Here is a 20,630-nt window from a genome sequence, read left to right on the forward strand (position 1 = left end):
GTATGGTATTGCCTGGTGCAGCAGGGAGCGCTGGTTGCTTCATGCAATTGTGTCTTAAGATATAAGTTTAGTTTCATTAGATGTGCATAAAAAAATTGTTTCATGTAAATGAAGCAAAGCTACATTCGTCTCTCTACTTAGTTTCTCTGTAAAGTTTTCACTACATGTGTAAATAATTAAAAAACCATGGTTTCTAGATATGCGTATGTTCCCCGCAATGCAGTCATTCTCATTGGATTCTAAGGCAACTATTCGGTTAAAAAAACATTTTTTTAAATTTTTTTTTATGTCCTATAGTTACACATCATTGCTTGGTAATGAACTGGTTTTCTTTTCGCTGCTGCCACATTTATTGTGATATTTCAAAAATAAATAAACCACTGGGCATATTTTGAAAAGATTCCAATGAAGAATGTAGTTGCTGGACAGTTAACATTTGGTGATTTTTAAGTCGTACATTGCTGCATACAAAATATAGCTAACATTTCAATTTTTTATTTTATTTTATTTTATTTTATTTTATTTATTTATTTATTTGTGGAAGGAGAGTGATACGTCTTTCCATGATTGATAAAATGTTTGGGGTACATTGGAGGCTTCGAACAACAAGGTTGTCAGCTAACACGTGAGGCTAAAGCCGTCTGGTATGGCCTGCTACACGAAGTGCAGATCTGTCGCACATTTCTCTTCCTTATATGCTGCTGATACAAGCCAAAACTAGAAATAAAGAAGTTTTTGGAATGGAAAGACAAGGAAAGTCATCAGCTGATGGTGGTGATGGGATATTTTTTCAGTCTGTACTCTCCCATTTCAGGAAAATTCCACATGCGTAAAAGAGACATGAAAACTAAATTCTTGTTATTTCTGAATAAGCAGCTGGACAGAACTGAAAAAGACAAGTTGATATTTTCCTTGCCGTGGAATTCTTTCATTTCTTCGAAAACATTGTTTACCTGTATAGAGAGTTCAAACAGTGGAAACTCCAAGTTGGAAAATCAACAATATTGGGAAAAAGGATAGATTGCCACTCTCCATAAAGATGACCCTGTTGAGTTTCAGACAGCCACAACGAAAAGACTGTTACACATTATAGCTTTTGGCCAGGCTGTGTTCAGCAAGGAAAACACAAGCAAATACATCTTCTGCATATATGATCACCAACATCAGCAACATTGACCTGAATGTGCACACACGGTTGTTGCTTCCTGTGTGTAGCACACCTGTAAAATATGAGATGGTTTTGCATTTAACGTATGTAAAACGTATGTAAACTGCATGTAAAATAATCACAGAATACTGAAAACCCATTGATACCATATTGGATAACCATTTAATTTTAAAATGTCTGTAGGAAAATTACAATGAAATTGATCTAGCTTCTTTTACTCTTAACAGCCATCATCTTGGTTTCATTGGGTAAGGGATATACAGAAAGGATGACGCGTTAATGTACACAAATATCAGAAAGAGAGATACGGAAGGAGTGAAAGAAAATGGTTCATGCAATTACATTTAACACAAAAAATGTAAGGTATAACATGAATTCTCTCTGTGTTATGTGTGTCGGTATCTCTGAACACCTGTAAAATGTTTTATGTTCAGATAATGCAAGTGGTGTGAAAGGTGGAGATAAAATAGCAATACATTGTTGACACTTTGAAGAAGCAAAGGAAACCAGAGGAGGATATTTTGAAAATATCGATTAATCCCATTCGTTAATACTGTTTTCAAATATTGGATTGACTGAAGTAACTCAGAATGCAAAAGCCAGTGGGTGGGTCTTTATAATTTTTTATTTTTTAATGTAAATATCATACCACACTTCAAAGGCCATTCTCTACATATGTGTGTATAAGCTGTACTGGCATAATAATTCTTGAAAATCTCATTGGGTTTTTTGTCAATAGATTACACCCATCAAAATTCTGTTGATGGAATTTTAAGTGCCAAGCTTTCTGTGACAGAAATCTTCCCTTAAGGTGCATTTAAGTAAACCATATTTTCCACTAATATTGATGTGTACTGCTGGTATTTGTCGATATATTGCTGAGAGGTTGCTGGTGTTGCCAACCAAAGGTAGAGAAAATTTCATATTGCAGGGCAATATTTAATCTCCTACCATCTATGTAAATGCTTCCTTCTTGCTGTCATCTTTGTTTCCTACTTTTCTCACCCACAATGGTGCAGTCAAGCATGTAAGTGGAAAAAAATTCACTTTTGTTCTAATTTTAAAAATTTGTGTGCATGCATCTAGCCACCTGTCTTGTCTAGTGTGTGTGTGTGTGTGTGTGTGTGTGTTGTCAAGCTGTTGCTGATAAGGTCAGAAACACAGTCTCGTGAGCTGCTTTATGAGGATGGTTTGAAAAGTTCTCGTAATCACCATGAGAGGTCAGTGCTAGCGCAACAAGTTGTTCATGTGATAGTCGTTGGACTGTTGCATTTAAACATGTGCCACGTCAGTGCTCTTGGAAGAGAGCTGCAGCGGTGACGTGGCTCTGTTGTTGTTTCTGCGTAGTGATTTCCGAAGATTTGGGGAGGGGGGGGGGAGGGGATAAAGATTTGAGTAGTGATTAAGTACTTCATAAAGAAAGGTATGAAAGCAAAGGACATTCATGCAGATTTCGAGAATACGCTGGGGAATCTGCTTCTTCATATTCAACTGTTGCCACGCAGACAAATGAATTTAAATTTGGTCGGGAGAGCTTAGATGATGATGATGTGCACAGTGGTCGGCCAAGAAATCATTGCTAAAGTGCACAAAATAGTCGTGGAGGATCACAGATTGAAAGTTTGTGAAACTGCTCGTGCTTACCAGATGTCATTTGAAAGGGCATATCATGTTTTAACTGAAGAATTAGATATGAAAAAATTATCTGCAAGATGGATGCTGTGGCTCTTGGCACTGGATCAAAAATGCATGAGAATGGACACGGCAAAATTACATGAACTAAGTTATGAATTGTTGCCACACCCACCTTATTCACCTGATAGGCTCCATCAGATTTCCATCTCTTCCCAAAACTGAAAATTTTTCTTGTTGGACAAAGATTCACTTCAAACAAAGAACTGATTGCTGGAGTTGGCAGCTATTTTGCAGGCCTGGTGGAAACTCATTTTATAGATGGGATCAAGGCACTGGAACATCGTTGGACCAAGTGCATTAATTTAAAGGAGAATACATTGAAAAATTAAAAAAAACTTCAGTGATGTAAGTACTTTTTTTTGTATTCCATTCTGAGAAATTTTCAAACCACTCTCATATGTTTCTGTGTGCTGACTGGAAACCTGTGCCATTTCATCAGGATGGTGGTACAACAAAGTGTGTGGTGTCATTGCAATAAAACAAGATTAAATATTACTTCCTATATTCCTCGGAGTGAAATCTGCTGGATCTAGAGGCAGAATCGGGGCTGCCAAGCATCGCTGCATCAGTTCCAAGCACAAGCCGATGACTGAGTGAGGCATGTTGACCACCAATTGGCACTTCCCATCAGTTGGTCTGCTACAAAAGACACCATAACATTGTACTGTATGTGTTTGGCTCACACACTGCCCTGAGAGTCCTCGGTTCCTCTCAGGTCTGCCTGTGTTGTCCCATCAGATGGAGAGCGATGTCGAATTTCGTGATGCCGTTGTGCCATGAACTGGAACTGTGATGGTAGACTTGTGGACTATGAGCAGTGGTGGCTTGAGTACTGGATGCTAGTTTGGAGTTATCCTAGTTTTCATATTTGTGGTCATCACATAGGGGAGTGAGAGTATGAACAGTATTTGAACAATCTCACACAGGATGTTAGAAGATGAAAATCAGAGAATGGAGTGCGAAGACGTAAATGCCATCAATCCTACTGATCAACTGCATCTAGGCTTGCAGGGTGGAGCATTTATAGCATTGAGGGGCCACTTTACTGTGTGATGTCATTTATAGTGACAGAATTGCTCATTATGAGTCATTGTCAGTCTTCAGTTTTGCTGTATTGGGTTAATGAATTTGTTTCACTATCACAACAGCTTTGTCAAACGTGTGATAGGTGTTGTAGCAGCCTACTTAATACCTACTACATAATGTTATGAGAAAAACAGAGGCAGCTGTTGATATCATAGTTTTTGTGACTGACTGCATTTCGAAATGTTTGTGTCTAGTGACTAGCTCGTCGTGATAGTTCTGTGCACTTGAGTAATGCCAGGCTGTAGGGCCCTAGAAGAATCTTCTCTCTTCCATTCCCTTGCTATCTTGGCTTCACAAGAATGTTCTCTCTCTCATTCCCTTGCTATTTTGGTGTGCAACAATATAAATAAAATGTACTCTTACTTCAGACTTACCATAGTGAAATCCTTCAGTGTTATCAAAGCACTTCATATTTCATGTACCAAGAGGCTTATGTGTAGTGCACCGTGGTGGTACACTAAACTTCTGTACGAATCAAGAGCTGCTAAAAACTGAAGAGTGATTGCCAGTCAGGTTACAGCTGGTTTACAGTTTCTTTTATTTTATTGGTTTCAGCCATCTTGGACTAATTGCTTGTACAATATACTCTAAATTGTTTCTACATTTTGATAAAATTCCAGAAAAGATATGTATCAAGTATCAGTTCATGAGTTACATTTTTTTAAGCATTCCACTTACTTAAAACAGAGCATATATCCAAAAGTGTCTCTTTATTTCTCGTTTTATTCCTGGTATGATTTAAAAGCAGCAGACCTCCAGTCACTTCCACTAGCTCCTATCCTTGCATTTAGTGGCAGTACTGTGGCCCTTTCAACACTTCTAGTCCAAAAATGTATTACCGTAGACATTACTGGGCAATAGTGGCTGGTAAGGTTGTAGTATATTGGCTGCAATTTGTATTGCTGCTATGTTGCCATACAAAAATGTTGCGATATATTGTCAGCAATATGCAATTTTTATGACCCACGTATGTGTACCTTTAAAGACTCAGAAATCTTTTGGTAACATAAAGTTCAGTGACAGGTTTTCACAAATTGCCTAAACTGCTTGGAGATCAGTCTCATTTCTCATGAGATTTTATTGTGTGTCTGTGAAGACTAAAATTAATCATCAATTTGAATTTAGACCTTGACTGCTGTTAGAATTTAGTAGTTTAGGACAATAAATGGTCAGTTCATTAGTGCCGTTGCACAGAAGAAATAGGTGAAAAATCTAGTTAAAAATAAAACAAACAGTACAAACATACATGATTTTAAAACACGACACTGACATCAAGAGATTCTTGGAAGATCTTTCATAAAATTTAGATAAAACACCTGAAGTAATTGTATAAAATAGCAGCACAGATACTTTCAAAAAAGGGCCAGATTACTTAGAAATGATTGGGTGACCAAAAACTTCTGCAATACACTAAAATCTCAAACCAAATGTTTTGGGTAGAAGCCCTGATGATACACACAACCTTAAAACACGAACCTCTCATCTTTGTCATCTAAAATAGAGGGCAGGTTCTGTGAGATATGTAGGTCTGCTCTCAGGTCATCATACAAAAAACACACAATTGAAAATCCAGTATTGAAAGCTGTGTTGCACATCTTTGACTCACTCCTACCATAAGATGAAGCCACGTGTTAAGGGGAAACAACCTACTTATGGCCTTGGAAGAGCCATTTCCGCAGCGCATCATTTTAGAAAGTTGGTGAGCCACAGTCACACGAAAGGTTTCACTGACTGCATCTTGTTGCTCCTCGTACTAACACTTCATCATGTGGGTCACATTGGTGATTGCCAGTCCACATTGGAACGGAACAGCTTGCAGGAAGTTGAGGGGAATAAGCCTTGTTGACAGGTTCCCTTCCCAGGTCATTATGTGCTCAGAAATCCAACAGAAATTTATTTCCTTTTTCTGCTTTTGCAAGATAAGAATGACATCTTAGACATCTGAACAATAGCAAAAAGGGTGCTTTGGGAATCTGAGCAAGTGAATTTCTTGTTATGATGTCTTCTCATCTGCCCCTTAGGATAGAAGACCATTCCATACAGTAAACTGCTCCAGGAGTCCTATGCCAAGGATACATTCAGAGACCATGACAGAGCAGCCATCCTCATAAAGGACAAGGCTGCTAACATGGACAGGAAATCTAACCTCATGAGAGACAGTGTCTGCATCACATGGGACGTGCTAGTAAACATGATTTGCGAATGCAACCCTATAAAACATACATTTTTTCCCTTGTTCATATTGTTGTCCTGTTGTTTTGTCTGTAGTGTACATGCTTAAACAATGCAATATCTATGAACATTTTAAAAACAAAAAGATAAGTTCCGTTTCCAGTCAGTAAGGACATCAGCTTATAAAACTTCACAAAACTGGACACGCTCACTCCAGAGAGAGCACTTCTATTTAGATAACATCAAATTTTATGGAAATTATTTCTGTTAATTTAATAAGAAAGAACCACAGCTTTGTAGAAAACATGGATGTTAAGTCAATCTCCAGAGTACCCATAGGAAATGTGATAGGATCATTACTTTTTGCATTGTATACAAATGAAAATGATCTAGCAGAAAGTGTCAGGCACTCCCTAAGACTGTTTGCAGATGGCACAGTTGTCTATAAGAAAGTAGCAAAATAGTCAGTAAATGTGCAGACGGATTTGAAGCCATGCTGACTTCAGACCTATGGCCAGCTGCACTAGGTTTCTTGGTTGAGCATGACGCGAACAGCCTGATCGAGATGGTTCCACAGATCATTGATTCAGTTTAGTTCCAATTCAAACCATACACATACACTGCGAGCTGTGGGGCACATTGCATTGTCCTGCTGGCAAAGGCCATTGTGCCTAAGAAAACCAAATTCCATTTAGGGATGGATATGGTCACCAATCATAAATGCATAATTGTATTGATCCTGTGTCCCTTCCAGAATGATTAAAATGTTCTCAAGACCATAATGCTTGCTCCTCCAGCCTGGATCCTTCCAACAGTTGTTGCAGGCTGTTTGATTTCAAGTGATTCACACTGTATATTCCAATGGCCATGTATCTGATGGTGCATAAAATGTGATTTTTCTGAAGAGGACACCTGTCACCACATAGTGTATGTCCAGTTCTGATATTTAGGTATAAATTCTAGTCTTCATCACCAATGAACAGCAGTTAACATGGTTGCATCAACCAGGCACATGCTGTAGAGGCCCCATCGAGGAGACACTGTTGGTAACCCCCTGGTTGATTTGGTTGATATGTTGCACACCTGTTTCTCCATAAACATCTCCACAGCCATTGTTCACTCCTGTTGTCTATGGCCCATGGTGCACCAGTTGCCTCGGTGCATGTTTTGGATAGCACCATTTTGCTGTTCAGTGTACTTTAACCACGGCAGTGTGTGAACCGTTTACAGAATTAAGAATTTTGGAAGTGCTTCCACCCATGGCCTGAAAGCCTATCATCATGCCCTGTGTGAGATCAGATAAATTGTTTAATTTCTGCATTTGACTGCACTGTTGCCTGTCCCCCTCCCTCCCCCCTATCGTGCCCCATGTGAGGACGACTTTAGATCTATCAGTGTAAACTCTAATAAAATTGGGTGGTAGTTTAGAACATTGTAAAATTTATTTTTAAAAAATATTGGGAAAATTCTTCCCGAAACCCATTCAATTCAAAAGATAACCTGGGTGTCTTCAGTAGCCAGACACTTCCCTACTCCACGTCTAGCTTTCAACCTTAATTCCATCCACATGTAATGTCTCAAGGCTCTTCTTTGCCCAGATCCCAAATGGCCTTGTTCTCCGCGACTAGGCTGTGGTTGCCAGTGCTGATGACTTTGAAACAGACAGAACCCATAGTGCTTGGTGTACCTTGAGAAAATGTTGAATAGACAGTGGAGGCTCACCAGCCTGTGCACATAAGCTAGAAACCAGACTTATTGGATAAGCTAGAGTTGACAGTCTAATGCTCATGGTGAACCACATCCGTCATTTTGAAGTATAAAGGCCTTGCTGATCGATGTGTGTGGTATTCAAGCTGGGCTGTGTGAGGTATTTATAAAATTACAGCAGATGTGCCTTGTCTGCTCCTAAACACCTATGACTTACACACTTTACAGTATTTAAAGCCTTGAGGCATCGTGATTTCAGGTCTTTAAGGAGTGGCAGCCACATTTGTTGCTCATCAAAAGTGAGGGCCACCTATTTCACCTTTTCCTTAAAAGTGAGAATTGTATCCCCCAGTTTTAAAACAAGTAAATTAAAAAAAAAGGGAGTAACAGCAATTAGAATCAACTATTTTCTCGAAAGAGAACTTGAAATCTGTGGTGTTAGCCCATTCTACAATTGGCTGATTGTCAAATGCAGTTGTCGAGTAGCTGTTTGCAGGGCTGGAGAATGTACAGGAGCTGGAGAAGGCATCTACGAATAAGGAACACTGTCCAGAAGTCCATTCCTCCAAGTAGTATCATAGGCATTTTCCAAATTCAAGAATACACTGATCAGGTATTACATACAAAGGAAAGAGTTTCGAATTGCTGCTTCTATCATGTTTCAACTTGTGATTTAATTGATAGTTCTTCCAGGTATGTAGAATTTGAAAGAGACATTAACTTTTGAAATATATTACCAAAATCAGATTAGAAACTGTTGAAGAGTTATCTTTAGAGTAGTTGTAAAAACCATAAATTCATAGAGAAGCTTCACATTCTGAATCCTATTTTTACACCTACAAGGTGTAAGGACCAATTAGTGACAGAAGGAGATGTTGCATAAAGTGCTTTAAAGGTATTCAATACAAGGCGCGGTAGGCTGCTTGAGCAGTCCTAGCCCAGATGTCCACAGCTCATGGTTTAGTGGCTAGCATTGCTGCCTTTGGATCACAGGGTCCTGGATTCGATTCCCTGCCAGATTTGGTTTTTCTGTGCCCGGGGCCTGGGTGTTGGTGTTGCCCTCAACAATTCATCATCATCATCATCATCATCATCATCATCATCATCATCATCCTAGCCCAGGCAGAAAGCCATATTCAGGCTACTTAGCTCAGGTAGACGCATTGTGCAATGACGACATAGTACTCAGCTCGGCATATAGGAAGAACATCTGAGTAGCCAAAGAATTTCTAGTAAGTTTAAGTTGTTTTGTCAATCATTGTGAAAAAATTGTGATATACCATGTGTTCTGATTCACTTTAATTTGTTTCTACAGGTATTGAAGCTGAAGCAGTCATGCTGGGTCAAGCAATAACTATGTTGTTGCCCCAAGTGGTGGGTTACAAAATAGAAGGAAAGTTAAATCAGTATGCAACATCAACAGATTTGGTGTTGACTATAACAAAGGTTTGTCTACAATAAAGTTACCTTACTTGATCCAAAGTACTTTGAAATTAGCTTCAGAAGGTTATCAGATGTTCTTATTGACACCTTTTGGCTTTATACTTATGAGGGAAGATTGTTACCTCAAAGTTTAATAGCTAACAAAACAAAAAATCATGAATGAACTTAACAATCAGTGCCTGTTGCGTTATTCAGATTTACTACGCAAAGTTTCTCCAGAAAGCAGGAAATCCTGGTTAGAGTCCTAGTCCTGGACAAATTTTCATTTTTGTCATTTCGTTCTACAGCTGATGATAGTCCATATCTGCAGTTGCGACTAGATTTAATGTATTTTGTAATGGATTTAGTCACCGCAACGCCTATTCCTTTGGACAGGCACACGTGTCCAAAGGAACTTTGCGTTGTAAATCAAAATAAAATAGGCACTGCAATTGTATTTATCTGCTGAAACCAAGCAAGTGACTTTAAAGTTAAAGGTCTTCTGTCTTCTTTATGGGAATATACATGGTGGATGTAAGAGAACAAGGAGTAGACACATCCTTGACAACATGTGAAAGTTTGAGTCTGGCCATGAGTAGTGCATGGATAGCAAAGTCTTAAGGCAATCACTCATGATAAGTGGGAAACTTAAGTTAGAGTGCTGGTCTGGCACAAATTACATCTGTTATCTACTTTTGTACATAGTCACCAATGTTCCCAACACATTTCTCCCATTGTGGTACCAGTTCCAATATGCCATGTTCGTAGAAGTCCTTTTGGTTAGAGTGTAGCCATCTGCGAACTGCTGATATCCCTTCCACATCTGTCAGTGTTTGCTGGTCAGGAATTTCTTCGTGGAAGCACACAGATGAAAGTCTGATGGTGCAAGGTCTGGACTGTATGACAGATGCTGGAGCACCTACCGCAGAAAATTTGACAGTTTTCTCATGAAAAGAAGCATTGTCATTAAGAACTTTGACACCATCAGCAGTGTTTGTTAGAAGGACATGACCCATCTTAAAGTTTTAATGGATGCTGCAGCATGCACACTGGTCCCGTCTTCCTCAAAGTCCACCAGTAACATTACATGAATACCTAGAACAGTGTCACAAGCACTTTCCTAGCACATTGAGTCAGTTTGATTCTTTTCATACTGTGGAACCAGCACATTTCCACTCCGTAGAGGGCTGCTCTGTTTCGAGCTTGTAGTGGTACGCCCACACTCGTCACCAGTGATGATTCATTTCAGGAAGTCATGCCCTTCTGTGGCTTAATGCAGTAAGTGATCCAAACTTATCGTTCGCTGGCACTTGTAGTTGCCTGTCAGGTTCCTAGGCACCCAGTTTCACATGCTGGTCGTTCAAAATTGCTGTCTCAGCGGCTCTGGTGTCTGTGGGGTTGCAGCTGCTGCTGGCCACCTGGAACATGATGAAATAACTAAGGTTTATGCAGCACTCTTGGAAGAATCCACACCACCTGGAGACATTGCAGTGAACTATACAGTCATCCCCATACATGTCCTGTGAATTAATTTCACTCAGTTTATGCCAGTTGGCTCACAAATATTGAACTACGCTTCACTGCGCTTCACAAATTGATGAGGGTGAACACCATATTTGTTTTGTAGTTTGGGCTTCTCACTAAAACTGCATGTGAAAACAAAATATTCTCCGTAGCACAAACTTGAAAGTACATTGTCATGAAATTTCAACATTCCAGCTGCAATACCAGAGACAAATTATTGTGCATTACTTCAGATCCTCCCTGGTATATGGTAAGAAGCCACTATTTCTTAAGTGTTCAAAACTTGTTGGTGAAACTACTTTCACAGAAATGAATTGGTGGCAGAAACAAGGCCAGTCAGGCTAACTCACTTCTGTAACACTGCTCACTGGCCACTGATTAGAGTATCATTTGAAAGACTTTCTACTCCTTCGTTAGGTAAAAGTTCATTATTTGCTAACATACCCACCATTGGTCAGATCAAACTTATTGGCATTTCATTTCGCCCATAGGCGCTAGTCCCACAGCATCGAGAAATAGCTTTAGAGTCCGGCTGTAAGGCATGAGTGGATAGTGCCATTTGTTGCACACCACCACCACGACTACTACTACTACTACTACTACTACTACTACTAAAAGGTGGGGGGGAGGGGGGGGGGATGTAGCCATGACCAGGGTTCAAAGCCTATCATTGCAAACAGTTGAATTTTCACACATTCTTTGTTCATTTAGTTTCTTAGATTCCACTACAAATTATTTATCTTTAGCTTCGTTGTTCAAAATTATTGTACATACTGGTGCTTTCTGTAGGTTTAAAGTATTTTTTTCTTACAGCACCTGAGGCAAATAGGAGTAGTCGGAAAGTTTGTAGAATTTTTTGGACCTGGTGTTAGTGAATTATCTGTTGCTGACCGTGCAACTATCAGCAATATGTGTCCAGAATATGGTGCCACTGTAGGATTTTTTCCTGTCGACAACATGAGCTTAGCCTACTTACAGCAAACAAGTAAGTAATTTTATAGTTTTTTAATTAATCAGTGTAGTATGAAAGTATTTTAAGCCACTAGCTTTACATATGAGTGAATCAAAAATAGTAAATAGCTTAATCTCAATTTTGTAGTACAGGAAATCCGCAATTTGGCATTGTTCAAAAAATAAGTCATTGTATATTATTTCTTACTGCTTACTGTTATCACGAAAATATGAAAAATGACCTAATTTGTAGGTGGTTCTCATCTTCAGTCTGAAGAATCATTTGATGCAGCTCACCATCATACTCTATCCTGTGAAAGAACTTATCAGTCTGTGATTATTGAAGCCCACATCATGTGAACCAGCTGATAGTACTCTTCTCTTTGCTTCCCCACCTCCCCCACTTCGCTCCAATATTAAATAGGTGACTCCTTGTCTCTGAATGTGTCCTTTCATATATTTCCTCTTTTTATAATATTGCCTTAAAGTTCATTTCCCTATGTAGCCTCTCCATATATTCATTCCACCTCTCAGCTCTACCTTCTTAGCTTAATACTGGTACTTCTGATATTCATACAGCTGCTTCCATTTTCTCCAAAATGCATCTTCAATTTTCCTGTAGCTGGTATCTATCTTTAGTTATAGATGCTTCTGTATACCTACTTTTGCTTTCTAGCCATTTTGCGCTTAGCATAACTCATTTTTAGATATTTGTATTCTGTTTTGCCTGCTTCATTTGCAGCAGTTTTATTTTCTCCTTCCCTCAATTAAATTCAATGTCTTCTGTGATATCCAAGGATTTCTATACCAGGCTTTGTCATTTTGTCTATTTGATTGTGTATTGCCTTCACTATTTAATTTTCCAAAGCCACCCCTTGATTTAGGAGATGACAGAATTCATCATGGGAGGTTTGAAAAGTTCTAGGAAAAAAGTACTTAAATCACTGAGACTTTTTTTTATTTTTCACTGTAGTCTCCTTATAGATTAATGTACTTGGTCCAATGATGTTCCAGTGGCTTGATCCCATCTCGAAAATGAGTTTCCACCAGGCTTGCAAAATAGTTGTCAACTCCAGAAATCAATTCTTTGTTTGAAGTGAATCTTTGTCCATCCAGAAAAATTTTCAGCTTTGGTAAGAGATGGAAGTCTGACAGAGCCATATCAGGTGGGTAAGGTTGGTGTGACGACATTCATACCCGAGTTCGTGTTTTTGCCATTCTCTCGCATTTTTGATCCAGCATCAATAGTTGTGGCACCCATCTTGCAGATAATTTTTTCATATCTAATTCTTCAGTTAAAATGTGATGTACCCTTTTAGATGACACCTGGGAAGCATGAGCAATTTCACGTACTTTGTCGGCAATCCTCAATGACCATTTTGTGCACTTTTGCAATGATTTCTGGAGTAGTGACACATCTTGGCTGACCACTGTGCGGATCTTCATTTAAGCTCCCCTTACCAAATTTAAATTCATTTGTCCATTTGGCAACAGTTGAATATGAAGGAGCAGAGGCCCCCCACCCCCAGTGTATTCTGGAAATTGACATGAATGTCCTTTGCTTTCATACCTTTCTTTATGAAGTACTTAATCACTGCTCAAATCTTTATTTTTTCCTCCCCTCCATCTTCGCAAATCACTATGCAACAACAACAACAGAGCCATGTCACCACTGCAGCTCTCTTCCAAGAACACTGACATGGCACATGTTTACAGGCAACAGTCCCATGACTATCACGTGAACATCTCGTTGCAGTAACACTGACTCTCGTGGTGATTCCGAGAACTTTTCAAACCACCCTTGTATTTCTGTTGCTGCCTACTCCACTTCCCCCACTCCCCCCTCCCCTACTTCTAATGAAGAAAACATTTTGGAAGCTAATGACTGATATGCCCACTGACCTGTTGCAATATTATAAATAATTTATCTAATTGGTTTTACTTCCATTATAGGCCTTAAGAGATAAAATATAACATAGCTTTCCTTGTAATTTACTAATTGTAATGCCATATATTGTGCTCCGCCATTACCTGCATAACTATTTTTCCAGATCGCTCAGAGGAAAAAGTTAAAATTATTGAAGAGTATTTGAAGCGTGTGAAAATGTTTCGTAATTACTCTGACCCATCCCAAGATCCTGTTTTCTCGGAGGTTGTGACTTTGGATTTGGGTACTGTAGTGTCTTCAGTTAGTGGACCAAAAAGACCACATGACAGAGTGTCAGTGAGTGATATGCCATCAGACTTCCGCCAGTGTCTTACAAACAAGGTAAGAAAGAACTTTATCTTTCACGTAGGCAGTATTAACTAAAATAACAGCAACCTCTGCATAACTGCCGATAATTACTCATTAATAATTTGGCGTTAACTGCAAATATGCATTGTAGGAATGGCATGTAACACCTTAAGCTTCTGTTTAATTTATCCTTTATTGTGTGACCAGTCATTTCTACAGTTTAAGAAAGCTGTGGATAACAATCAACAAAAAAATACTTTGTAAATATTCAGTTATGGGGAGGGGGCAGTACTGGCACTTGCATTTAAATTCAGTCATTTAACCCATTTTGGGAAGTATGTATGAAGTAAGATATAGGCATGAGTGTTGATGTGACATGGAGTAAAGAGAAACTGCTGAAATGACAAGCTTCTTCATATTTTTACTTAACATTTTGTAACTCTAGGATCTTATTTAGGGAAAGATCTGATTAAACTTTTCCTGTACAATTGTACACAGGCTCCATCAAATAAACTGAACTTTCAGTTTTAGAATAGGATTCATTAACTTATTTTTGTTGCAAGTGTGTTGCTAATTTTCTCCTGCTCTACAAAAGAAACAAATTTCAGCTACCTTTAATGTCTCTTCCCATTGCCTCCCACCAAGGTACCTTTATCTCAGCCTTAGGAGGGAATGTCCTGTAGAAAGTTAAGGTCATAGTGTACAGGTGTGATGGTATGGCCCACCATCTGTGAGATGAATCAGATGTTTGCACTTTGGGCATACGTCATCCCACTGTATCGGGGGCCCCACAATGTGGCAGCTGTGGACAATCGTTCCTCAAACACAATCCTTGCGAACACTCACTCTTTTTTTTCCAAATGTGCAGAACATCATTCTTCATCTTGCCACTTCGCCCAATAGGAACAGAAGACTCAGGAGTACAAATATATTGAGCATCTGGTGTTTGCTGAGACCCAGAAGCAATATGAACACGCACATCCTGTGGATATGACTATTAGTCAGGCTAACATCGCAACCATTGCCTTCCTCCCCACTACCCCTACATTCCCCAAACCAGATCTCCCACATCTCTCCTCTCCTGTGGTTCCTGCAGTACATTCTTTGGGAATCTCTTTCTGCACCCGGCTGGAGAAGCATTTTTCTTTGGCATCTACTGAACTGGTTATTGGGCTGCTCTTTGGGCGCTCTCCCTGGCAATTCCTGGACCGGAGGCTCGAAGCTAAACAATCGGTGAATGAGCCCCAGAGCTGTCTGCTCTTTTCTGTCCTCGTGCTCAGTGTGGATAACCTTTTTAACAAACAGAGGAGGAGGAGGAGGAAGATGATGATCCTGTAGCACCCCTGGATGTACCAGATCCCCATTGCAGTATGATTGTGAAGCGATTTTTGTGGATGTGGTTCCATCCCCACTAGTTACAGACGCTGATCCTGTGGCATAACCAGTCCTCCTGGCCAACAGTCACATGATCATTCAGTGGAATTCTAATGGATACTACTGTCACCTGCTGGAACTACATCATATTATTTCCTCTTCTGCGGTTTGGATTGTTATCAAAGAAATGCACTTAGATGATGACCATTCTCCAATGCTCCTTGGTTATTGTGCATTCTTTTGGAACCATGCTAGTCCCGAGAGGGCATCTGGAGGGTTCTGTACTCTTGTTCGTACAGATGTCAGTGAATGGATTCCCTTTTGCAGCTCGTTGGAGGTAATAGTGGTGGGGGTGCAAATGACCTCGGCAATTCCCATTTGCAATGTTACCTACCTCCAAGCAAGCCACTTGGGTTGAATTGACCCCATAAATCTAATAACTGCTCCTCCCCCCCCCCCCCCCCCCCCCCCCTCATTTTCTCCTACTTGGGGACTTCAGTGCACACTGCCCCCTGTGGTGAGAGTACCACTTAGTCTGTGAGGGGCTCGTAATTGACCAGTTTTTCACAGACCGTGATCTGTGCCTCCTAGTGATGGTTGTCCAACCCACTTCAGTGCTACCCATAGCACGTTTTCAGCTATCTGACAGTCTCTTCCCGTAATTTTGCGGCAGCTACATTGGTCACTACGTGATGACCTTTGTGACAGTGACCACTTTCCACTAAACCTGTCATTTCTTTGCCACTGCCAGTCATGCAGACTACCACATGGGGCACTTCAGAGCTGGTTGGCCTTTATATTCCTCTGCTGTTACATTTGCTGCCTCTGTTGGATTGTATTTATGAGCCTGTCTGTGCAAGGCACCTCAGACGGTATCATCTACTGCTGGAACTTCAATTCCCATTTCTACAGCCCCCCACACCTCACTGTTGGCCTGTGCTGTGGTGGACCAAAGATGTTCAAATAGCTTTTTAGGGTCACCAATGAGCCCTGTAACAGTTCAGATGGCATCCTTTGGAAACTAGTTTTATTGCTTTTAAGTGACTTCATGCTAAGGCTTGCTATCTAATCAGATGCAATAAGATGTCTCCTCACTGGGGACATGGGCCTCTTCATTTCAGGTGTGGGCAAAGCTCCATGGTGATTTGACCGCCAACAGTCAACAGCTGTTCTGGGTCTTGTTCTACAGGGTGGTCTTCATACCATTTCATTGGTTCTTGCAGACACCTTGCAACACCCTTGTAACAGCATTCTCTTCCTCTCCAGCTACCATTTACTGCAGAAGTGATAAGTTGAAGACATCCCCTTGTGTTTCACTCACCCAGCTGAATCAGGATCTTGCCTTGTCCCACAACACAGCCCGAGACCTTTTTTCAATTTGTAATCAGATGATACTCTTCAGTTGTTTGCCCAATTCATAAGCCAGGCAAGAACACATCCTCTCTCAACAGTTACTGGCCAATTAGTATGACCAACATACTCTTTGAGCTGCTTGAAAGGATGGTTGCCTGCAGATTATGCTGTGTTCTCTAATCTTGAGTCCTTTTGCCCCCCTATCAGCGTGGTTTCTGGAAGAGAGAATCTTCAACTGACTATTTGCTTAGATAGGCAGCAGTAATCTGACAAGCTTTATCTAAATGCCAACACCTTACCGCTAACTTTTTTGACCTTCACAATGCAAATGCAGCCACGTGATGTCATCACATTTTATGTTCCCTCAATGATGGGGCTTTTGAGGCCCTGTTACCAATTTTTATACTGCTGGTTATTACGAGTTAGTCAGTGCTTCAATCGGCTCCCAGTAGTTCCAAGAAAATGGCATTTCACAGGGCTTTGTGTGTTGAGTGTCTCTTCCTCATCACTGTCAATGGGCTAGTCACCTAAATTGGGCTCTATTCACCCCTGCTTTGTACATTACAATTTTTGTTTGCAATACAGCTCCCACTCTGTAGCCTCTGCCGAACACCAGCTCCAAGGTTGCTGAATGTCAGTGTCAAGGTGCCATCCAGCAGGCCTCTGCATGGGCTCTTTCCCATGGTTTCCAGTTCGCTCATACAAAGTTGTGGGTCATGCATTCCTGCTGTCATACTGCGGTCCACCCTGACGTAAACTTTTCTTAGGTATCCAGCACCTGGACATTGTAGTGTAATCACATCTCTCTCAAGTCGTCTTGTTGATAAAGAGCTGACTTGGGTGCTCCACATTCATCACCTGAAGACTAGCTGTGTATGGAAGCTTAACACACTCTGCTCCCTTACTCAAACATCTTAGGGTGCAGATCATGCTACTATTACCTTATTTACCAGCCCTTGGTTTCATCCTGAATGTACTACGGTTGCTAGGTTTATGATTCAGCAGCTCCTTCATCTTTGAAACTGTTCGACTCGGTCCACCATCACGGCGAGCGTCTGGCCGTTGGTCCTTTTCAGACCGGTCCTTGCCGAAGTGGGAATCTTCCCTCTTCAGATTTGACAGTGTTAGCTCTTTGTCTCCCGTGCATTCACCATTTGATAATTCCCTGATCATACTATGTATACCATTGTTACTGCAGACAAAGCGTATCATTCTCTTGATACCTGCCCTTGGATGAGGTTACCAGTTGGAAAGTGCCTCGCTTCCCTCTGCCAAAATCTCCCCTCTCCTCTCCATGTTTTCTTGCACACACCCACTTGGATTTTGCATAGGTCACATACTAGTACCAATCTCTTTCAAGATCCTAAAGTCTTTGTGGCCCCATGACCGTTCACCATCTGTTACATTCTTTTCTTAAAGATTTCTAGGGTGCTACCATCTTTTACACCAGGAGATCAGATGTGGTATGCTTTTACACCTCCTGCCAGTATGGGGTACCATTCGCTGCTGGAAACATGTAATGTGTTAACGGCATAGTGGTAGCTGTTAGGAGAGACGTCAATTTTATTAAAGGAGCCTTGGTGGGATGCCCACCTCCTTTTGGCCCCCTGTGCAGAGTGTGGATTTCAGGACTTATTGCCTCTTATATTGGTGGACAATTCATGATGTTTGACATAGTTATCAGTTTTCTTTGTGAAAGTTACTTTTATTCTCAGTTATAAGGTTTTAATCTACCTCCAGAACAGGGGCAGGGTGGTTGGAGATGGGGCATCCACAGCTATATGCTAGGTCTAGGCATTCCTCAACCATACCTCATTGACCAGCCAGTTCTTTCCTTCGTCCTTTCTGCCGCACCCAATTTCTTTATGTACGTGTTGCTTTTGAATGGTGAACACTCTGGACTTTCAGATCAGGGTAGTACAGCTGTGACTGGGATGTTTCCTGTCACATTCAGACTCCTGGGGATGGCCACCTTCTGACTTCTCTATTTCTTTCACCTTGATTTCATTATTGATGATGCAAAAGATTTCCATTACATTTTTAGCCTTCTTGCAATATCTATTATGAATCTCCCGATTAGATTAGAAAATGTTCTCAGTAGGCATCTTGACCTCCGGATGCACCACTGTTGGATTGAGGGATTCTGGTTTGTTTTAGGGTGCAAGACTGAGGTCATAAGCACCCATGTTGTAACCTTAGAAAACTAATAAGTAAAAGTAGTTAAAAGTGACTACATGTTAAGCCCAATTGATGGAAGGAAATACCTAAAAAGGACTTTCTCTTGGAGAAAGGTCTACAAACTACGCCATGGAGACATTGGAGGTCCTGAACCAGAGATTAAATGTCCCTCGCCATTTTGCTACAACGGACGGAAAATAAAAGGCAGTCAACAGTCCACACATCATTCACTAAAATAGCCAATAACTTGGACAACATACATACACTGGAATGTAAGCAGGTAAAAAAAAAAAAAAATACACATTTGGTCAAGAAATGGCAAACCATCAAAGGTGGTTGTTGTTGTTGTTGTTGTTGTTGTTGTTGTTGTTGTTGTTGTTGATGATGATGATGATGATGATGATGATGATGATGATGATGATGACAAAGTTACTAGTTAACAAATTGCAGTGGCTAAAAACACAGTTCCCAATACGTAACCTAGCTAAAATGATAATGGGATGAGAGGGCCAAAGAAGGCTGGCCAAGCTGCTGGGAGAAGTTTAATTCCCTGGAGCTGGTTTGAGTGGTGTTGCCAAAGTGACACCATTTGCCGACAGACGGAAATATGGAGATCATCCAAAGGAATGAAAGAGCTAGTAGAAAGAGAGAGGAGGACTGCAGCTGTAGCAGCAACAGCAACACCAGAAGCAGCAGCAGAAGTAGTCTCATCTCCCGTCAGAGGATTGATGATTGATGGACTTGCAATCTTGTGTATTTTCTCAATCTCCCCCCCCCCCCCCAAAAAAAAACCCACACCATTGTTGTTCTTTCCGGTGACAATGCTACAACACTCCCCATCTATTTATTTCAACAACTCTAGATCTGCAGTTATCAACACACTGCTCCTCTTAGCTGGAATGCTCAGGAACAGCCTTGCATCCTTAAATCATTAATAATTTCACATCGCAGTGGGAGGTATATTGTAGGTTCGGTTCACAAATTAATGGATAACCAAATTTAAACCAATAAAATTTGTAGACATTTATATAACAACTTATACAAATTTGAGAAAAATACTTCTTTTGGCTGTAGAAACCTCCAAAGACACGTAATAGGTTAGAATGAAATCTCCAGTTCCTTGTCACACCTGTAACTGCTGTGTCATGGCTCGCTGGCAAGTGGTATCACACCTGTAACTGCTGTGTCATGGCTCGCTGGCAAGTGGTATCACACCTGTAACTGCTGTGTCATGGCTCACTGGCAAGTGGTAGACAACAGTTAAAACTGCTCTTGTTGCTACAAGATACTTAGGGCTTAGATCATTAATTTGTTTTACGTTTAGTAACAGCACAAAGAGAATGCATAATAAAATTCTAGTTACCAAAAAGCAGCAGAGGGATGAATAATAAAAAGCAAAAACAAGCAAAAGTAGTTTCGAGAAGTGAGTTCAGACGAAAAAGGCAGGGGCAGGGGGAGGGGAAGAGGAAGTGATTGAGAAACAAGACTCCAGATTTCTCCCAGACTCCTCTGATTGCTCGGGAGCGTAAGTTCGTAATGTTTATGCATAGTATGATACTGCTTTCTGAGATTGCCATGTGAAAATACAGAGTTGTTTGTATGGTTATTAGTCACTATTCAGTAATATTTCACACCAGTATAAAATGTGACATAGCTGAGCCCTGAAATTTTTAAAATCGAAGTTCAAGTATAAGCAAATATTTGGCAGTTCACATGAAAAGGCAGACCTTACAGAAATCAATACATTTAAAAAATCAAACTCAC

General features: G+C 40.4%; 1 protein-coding gene across 1 annotated transcript in view; it reads left to right on the plus strand.

Annotated features, from left to right (window-relative positions):
- Window positions 1-20,630, plus strand: part of LOC126187305 (cytoplasmic aconitate hydratase-like) — a 311,989-nt gene that overhangs the window by 132,093 nt on the left and 159,266 nt on the right. Inside the window, exons 7-9 of the mRNA XM_049928298.1 lie at window positions 9,144-9,274; window positions 11,588-11,759; window positions 13,777-13,994. Coding sequence (XP_049784255.1) covers window positions 9,144-9,274; window positions 11,588-11,759; window positions 13,777-13,994 — 521 coding nt within the window. The remainder of the gene's footprint in view (window positions 1-9,143; window positions 9,275-11,587; window positions 11,760-13,776; window positions 13,995-20,630) is intronic.

This window comes from Schistocerca cancellata, chromosome 5 (assembly GCF_023864275.1).
Source record: "Schistocerca cancellata isolate TAMUIC-IGC-003103 chromosome 5, iqSchCanc2.1, whole genome shotgun sequence".
In the NCBI taxonomy this organism is placed as follows: domain Eukaryota; kingdom Metazoa; phylum Arthropoda; class Insecta; order Orthoptera; family Acrididae; genus Schistocerca; species Schistocerca cancellata.